The 7,370-nt window shown below is 39.5% G+C and overlaps 1 protein-coding gene across 1 annotated transcript in view; it reads left to right on the forward strand.

The window, feature by feature from the left end:
* LOC103731621 (olfactory receptor 2AJ1-like) overlaps positions 1 to 1,411 on the forward strand; it is a 2,230-nt gene extending 819 nt beyond the window's left edge. Inside the window, exon 2 of the mRNA XM_008829988.1 lies at positions 1,383 to 1,411. Coding sequence (XP_008828210.1) covers positions 1,383 to 1,411 — 29 coding nt within the window. The remainder of the gene's footprint in view (positions 1 to 1,382) is intronic.
* The last annotated feature ends 5,959 nt before the right edge of the window (positions 1,412 to 7,370 follow it).

Consider the following 7,370-nt stretch of genomic DNA (forward strand, 5'->3'; position numbering starts at 1 on the left):
TCTCCTTTGGTGGAAAGAAATCCAATCCATATTTTAAAATCCTGATAGTGGTAACACTATGATATATTTAGAGTTTTAAATTCATGCTAGTATATTATATTTCCTCTTATGATATGAATTTTATCATGTAGATAATAGGAAGTGAAGGATGACTAGGAGTTCAAATTCCCTGCCACTGAAATAATAAGAATTTAAAAGAATACCTTTAAAATACAATCACGCTACACAAGAAACCTTTATATGGGACTGAAGAGAGATGGCTCAGTGGGTAAGAGCACTGGTTGCTCTTACAGAGGTCCCAGGTTTGATTCCCAGGATGCACATGGTGGCTAACAACCCTCTCTAACTCCAGTTTCAGGGATTCTGATGCTCTCTTCTGACCTCTGTGGGCATTGCATGATACAGGTGCACTTACATGCATGTATGCAATACACTCATACACACAAAATAAAATAAACATAATCAAATATTAAAAAAGAAACATCTATTTTGATTTTTCTATCTTTTTGATAAATTATTAAAATATATTTCCATTTATTAAGTAATTTAGTCATTTTGGGGTGGACATATCATAGTTTTCATGTAGCTTTTGTGTCTGTACATGTCTAGAGCATTTTGTTGGTTGAATATTTCTTCCTTTTTGTTCAAATCACCTTTTCTTTCAGTAGATGTTTATACAGTGTTCAGGATAAACAAATTTGTATGACTAATGCCTTCAGTGAGCTGTTCAGGATGTAAAGTCTTCCAGAGTCCCATTAGAGTAGCATTTGGCTTGCTATCAATTTTTTCCCAGCTTGCTGCATCTATCCACATTTGCTTCAAGTGACCTGGGCAGATCCCTTTGTATAAAAATACTTTATTTCTATTTTCTATTTTTCTATTTTTCTGATTTCCTCAGTACTGCTCAGATTATTCAACCTTTGTTTCAAATAGGGGTAGGTACCTATAATATTCAGTTCTTCCACTTCCACTGCACTTACACAGATCCCATCTTCCCCCATGTCCCAGAGGCTCACAGGCTGGAAAAGACATTTTCACTTATTACTTGAAAGTTCTTTCCAATGCAAATAGTTGAGGCCAAATACTCCCTGAAGATCAGGATTTCATGCAGTGCGTCACTATTAAAACCTTTATTTGTACACTGAATTATGGGGTATTCTCTTCCGTTGTCTTAAAGATTGGACCCATGTGCTATTTTCTGTCAGTTTTACATTTCATTACCCTGTGCTGATGAGGGAGAATTCCGGTGAGCTCATGCCTGCAGGATCCTGGCTTGTGGGAATCTCTGGCTCCATAGTTCACACAGCTCTTGCACTACATTTTCCCTACTGCCACTCTAGGGCCATTGATCACTTTTTATATGGAATCCCTGTTCCCTATAGGCTCAGGTACTAGAACAATTGGAACCTAGTTGGTGGTGCTGTTTGAGGAGGTGCAGCCTTCCTGGAAGAAGTGTACCAACAGGGCAGGCTTAGGATCCTGAAAGGCAGTAGTTCTAGGAGTCACATGGATAGTGGAGATTGGGTTCATGTGGTTTTAGAGAAGAACAATATTAGTAATGGGGATAGAAGCCATTCATGTGATATTTTGGCAAAGAATCCGCTTTCTGCCCAAGTCCTGAGAATTTGTGTGGCTGAATTTAAAAAGTAGTGGGCTAATTTTTTTGGTGAATGAAATTTCAAGACAACACAATGTTGAGACTGCAGCTTGGTTATTACTAATAACTCTTGTTCAGGTTTGCAGTGAAAAGTGAGGCAGAAAGAAATGACAGAATGTCCAGGTTGGAGGGAAGTTATCACTTGTAAGCTTAATGCTGTACCCAAGGCATATGCTAAAAGAGGAGTTGTAATTGTTCCATAGATTACTACCAGCAAGGAGAGGCCTCCTATTCTGCACTGGAAAATTTGGAAGGGTGCCCTGGTAGTAAGACCCTGCTCATTTAGGCTTCCAACTTTTGAAAGGGAAAGGCTGAAAAGTTGTCTTTCCCTAGAAAACAACAGCATACAAAAACTGCCACAAATGTGATTCAGAGTGAAGGTCCATCCCAGGCTGTCATTCAAACTTGGCAGTGTTGATTTACATTTTACCAGTTCTGGAGGCATGAAAGAAGCAATTGTGAGCACATCACGGATTCTTTCTTTGTGGATTCACGCTGCTCCAGACATGTGGCATGGGAATCCCTGCAAGGCTGTGAGAGATCACTGCATGAAGCTGTGAAAGTGAAGCCTGGGTTGCAGTGGAGACACCAAGATGTTGGAGATACTAGAGCAATGAGACATCTGCCAAGGATGGATGCACAAAGGGAAACAACCCAAAAGAGAGATGGATGCTGAAGGCAGTAAAGCTGGAGGGGGAGAGCTATCTAAGTCCTTTGAAACATGGAGCTACAGGATTTTGTGTTTACTGGGTTTCAGCCTTGCTTTGACTCAGAATTTCCCCACTGTAGCCCCCATTCCTTCCTTTCAGAATGAAAATGTACATACTCTGTGATACTGATTTCTGGAAGTATGTAATTTGATTTTTGATTTTACACAACTTTGTAGTTAAGAGATTGTCTTGAGTCTCAGAAGGGACCTTGGACCTTGGATTTTTTAAATAGTATTTGAGACTGTGAAAGACTATTAGTGACTTTTAAAGTTGGCCTTAGATGCATTTCATTAGGAACATCTGGGGACCCAAACTTGGCTCAATGGGCCTTAACATATATGACAGAATGCATGAAATCCAGTGGGGGGTAGGGCTAACGGTGTATGGTAAGGGGGGGGTCTAAATATGATTAAAATATATGGTATTAAATACACAAAAATTCAATAAAAATATATTAAAACCTACCTGTATTTCTATCTCTACTTACATATGCTTGGTATAATTCTTTGCCCTGGGAAAAAAATCATAGATACTTCAAGCGCCCTGGGATACTCCCATGAGTGTCCCCAAGGACTCAGATCCATGCCTATTGGGGTGTTCCAGTAGCTTGGTTAACAAGGCATTTGGGAGCTGTAGCAGTGGTAGTGGTCACTGAGGTTCCCTTCATGGTAGAAGTTCATTAGTGCTACCCTTAGTTCAGGAAGACCACAGGCCGCAATGTTACCCTGACCCACAGGGTAACTATTACGATCCTCGTGATTGGATCAGCAATGGTAGCAAGAATGGATGAGCACATCCATACTTAAGAGAATTTTGCTGGACTGTGGAGTAAAAATTGTTTTGCACTTCGGAAACTCAGGAGAAGCAGGCAGGCCTAAAGGTGCAGAAGGCTCAGCCCTTTGCCTTTCCTTAACTAAGTTCATCTACTTGCTTAAATGCAGTTTTTAAAAATTTACCCCCTTACCTAGAAAATTTGATAGTATTTTAAAATGAAAAGCCACTGTGAAAAATAGTATGATAAGCCCTCACAATGTTAAACAGAATTGCGATTTCAAACAATTCCACTTCTATGTATTAGGACAAAATGCAGGTCAGAGCAGCGGATTCAGGATATGAAATTTCCTCGCAAAATGAGCCTCATGAAGAGAGACTCATGATCATGGGGACCATGATGAAACCTTGAAGGGGAAGAGAGAGAAAGAGAGAAAGAGAGAGAGAGAGAGAGAGATGTCCCTCCAAACTGTGAGAGGAACTTCATTAGCAGAGATAAACATAGCATGATGGGTGTATGTGAAAGAAAACTTTCAAGTCCCCTGAACAAAGGCTTTCTTAAGTTTTTCCATAATTACTGAATTTTTGTGAATTTCGTGCAATATACTTTTAACATATTTATACCTAATCCCTCATTTGCACTTCCTCTTAGGACTTCCCCACCCAATTTCATGTACTCTATTATATGTATATTAAGGCCTATCAACTCAAATATTTGTGTCCCCAAATGTTTTTTGGTGTGTGTCAAGTTTCCAGAGTGTGACAGGAAGTTCCACATCATGTGCTTCCTGGCAGGGAGGCAGGCATTATAGGTAGGATCATAAACTTAGCTTGCAGCTTCAAGGTGAAGAGGCTGCAAGGTCACAGCCCAGCATGCTTTCTTATCAGTTCTCTGTCCAGTGAGCAATAGGTGACTATGGCCTGATTTCTGGGTGGAGAGAAAAAGAATCAGTCAGAGGGTCCGAGATCTAACACTGTATTTTCAAAGAGGAATTGAAACCCAGCACACAAATTTTTTTGTTCACCAATGTTCATTGCAATATTTTTCATAATATCCCAAATTAAAAACAAATGAAAAATGACATATTCATGCTATGGAACTAGGACATAAAAAAAAGAAAAAATGCTGAGGCATGCTCCATGGACAAACACTGAAGATAGTATTTCAAGTGAAATAAAAACATATATAAAAGACAAAGTAGGGTATGATACTATGTTTATAAAAATTTAGGAAGCATGGGTGTGGAGAGACGACTCACTGATTAAGAGCACTGGTGGCGCTTTCAGAGGATTCTCATTCGGTTCCCAAACCCACTTGGTGGCTACTGTCCATAATTCAAGTTTCAGATGATCTGATATCCTCTTCTGGCCTTCACAGGCATTGCATGTGCAGGTCCACTTAAATATGTGCAGGCAAAATACTCATATACATGGAAAAACAAATAACATTTAGAAAGCCAGGGGTGCTGGCACATGTCTATAATCCCAGCACTTGCCAGAGGAAGGCAGATCTCTGAGTGTGAGGTCAGCCTGGCCTATGTAGTGAGTTCTAAGTCAGCCTGTCTCACAAACAATGAAACAATGCAAACAAACAAAAACATAAACCCAGCAATACCAAACCCAAACACATCAAACTAAACCCACATACAAAGAAAACTTGAGAAACTTAAGTTGTATATACAGAAAGAATAATGGTTCACAGCACCATGAGGATAGGAGAATTGGGAATTATTGTTGATAGACTGAATGATAGTTTCAGTGATGTAAATATTCTGAAAGCGTATGGTGTTTTTGGTTGTACAGAAATGTAAATCTACTTAAAGTAACTGAATATTATATTCACGTAATTTAAATTATAGATACTTATGTATATTTTACCACAATAAAAACACGTTAAAAAGGAAACAAAACAGAGGAGAGAAACATTCTTAAGACAAAAATATTAGCTCAACTATTGGAGATTATGGGAGAAAAAATCTAAGAACATTTTGGGGGCTGAAAAGATGATTCAATGGCTAAGAGCACTGGTTGTTCTTGTAGAAGAACCCAGTTCAAATCCTATCACCCACATAGCCACTAAAACCATGTATAACTCCAGTTCTGGGGGATCCGACACCCTCTTCTCCCATCTGCAGGTACTGCATGACACAGGTGTACTTGCACACAGGCAGTACAGTCATACACATAAGATTAAAATAAATAGAAAAAAAGTAAGAACATTTAAAGCCTTTAACGAAGTAAAATGTGTAACATTGATCTCCCAGTTATACTCGATGGTAGAACGAGGTAGAGAGAATACTAATGCATCTCTCAACTCTCACCAGTGAAGCTTCTTCATTCAACCAAGGATAATGAACACAGGAGGCCACAAAAGGCCAAAGTGTAAAGAATAACAGACCTGGATAGGAATCCTATATTAAACTGTGCCCTCAAAGCTCAGGGATTATTTCAGAAGAGGTGGTGGAAAAAGTGTAAGTGCCATGGGTGGTGCATGACCATGAGGAAACAGTCTTCCAGGCTTCTGGGAGCCTTCTCTTACCAACTTACAGCAATGGTATCAGCATACACAAGACTGATGCAAACTCAGACAGAAACTCAGCACAGAACTGGGGCAATGGGCAGCAGGCTCCAGTCTTAGCTGAGGAACTATTGGCAGCTGATCACTGCTAGGTGAGGGAGAGCTGATATCTTCAAGGGAGTGGTGCATCATCCAGATAGGTTAAACAGGCTCCAGTGGATGAACTCACACCAAGGGACAGCTGGGTACACAAACTTGACTCAATAGACCTTAACATATGACAGTTGACAGCCTTCAGTTTTTCTCCATGTGACTATTTCTTTGTAGTTGTTATGACTCCAAACCACAGGTAATTGGGAAGGACTAGAAGATAGTTTCTGCCACGACTGACCACTTAGTTTCAGTATAGTGGGTAGAGTAGGGGAGCTAGGTACAAAAACAGGGGAGACCAGCTTTACCTGCGGTGGTGAATTATTTCATTACTGGTCTGTTGGCTTGTATTCATTGTACATGATATTGGGTTTCCTAAGAACGTTTTGCGCAGCACATAATGTAGTTGAACCGTGTTTTCTCCCCTCCCTCCTCCCCTTTCCTTTATCTTTTTGTCCCCTCCCTGGTCCCCATCCTTTCTCCAGTTTTGCTTCCATGCCATATGTATACACATGGTGTTTTGTATCTAGATAAATCCGGGATCCACAGTGAGAGGAACCTGCAACATTTGTCTTTCTCAGTCTGGCTTGACTCACTCTGCAGGATCCTCGTCTGTTGAATCCATTTTCCTGCAAAGGCCAGTCTTGTTCTTTATAGCTGAATAAAATTGTATTGTGTGTAAAACAACAACAACAACCACAAACATGTATGACAGAACGCATGGACTCCGCTGGGGGAGGGGCAATGGGAGGGGCCAATAGCGGAGGCCATCTAGATATAATTAAGGTGCAGTATATGAAATGTGTAGAAATTCAATTAAATATATCTTGGAAAAACATCTCAGTGAGTAACAAAACAAAAGACATGAATGTGGAAAAAGGATTTGTAGGGAGGAAGTGAGTATTCACAGGGGTGAGAGGTAGTCAGAGACATTTGGAGTGAGAGTAATTAGAATGAATATATACAAGTAAAATTCTCAAAGAACAAATTTAATTTAAAAAAACACCATTGAATATTTTCCATGTAATATCATACCAAGGTAAGAAATTTTATTATTAATGTATTTATCTTAATATTTTAATTTGCTTATGATTACTGTTGTGTGTGTGAAGTGGGTGTAAGGCACATGCATAGCATGGTGAAGTGGTGGAGTCCAGAGGACAACTTTGTGAATGGAGTTGGTTCTCTTCTTGCACCTTTATGTGGGTTCCAGGGAATTGAACTCAGGTCATTAGGCTTGAGTGGCAAGTGCTTAACCTGCTGAGCAATCTCATTGGCCCATGTATTTATTATAGATTTTAAAACATATGATGTTGTTTCTGATTTAATAGTAATTTGTAAAAGTGGTGGAGTCCAGAGGACAACTTTGTGAATGGAGTTGGTTCTCTTCTTGCACCTTTATGTGGGTTCCAGGGAATTGAACTCAGGTCATTAGGCTTGAGTGGCAAGTGCTTAACCTGCTGAGCAATCTCATTGGCCCATGTATTTATTATAGATTTTAAAACATATGATGTTGTTTCTGATTTAATAGTAATTTGTAATATAATAAGAATATTTAGAAAAT

The sequence above is a fragment of the Nannospalax galili genome, unplaced genomic scaffold, assembly GCF_000622305.1.
Source record: "Nannospalax galili isolate Female #2095 unplaced genomic scaffold, S.galili_v1.0 scaffold7395, whole genome shotgun sequence".
NCBI lineage: Eukaryota > Metazoa > Chordata > Mammalia > Rodentia > Spalacidae > Nannospalax > Nannospalax galili.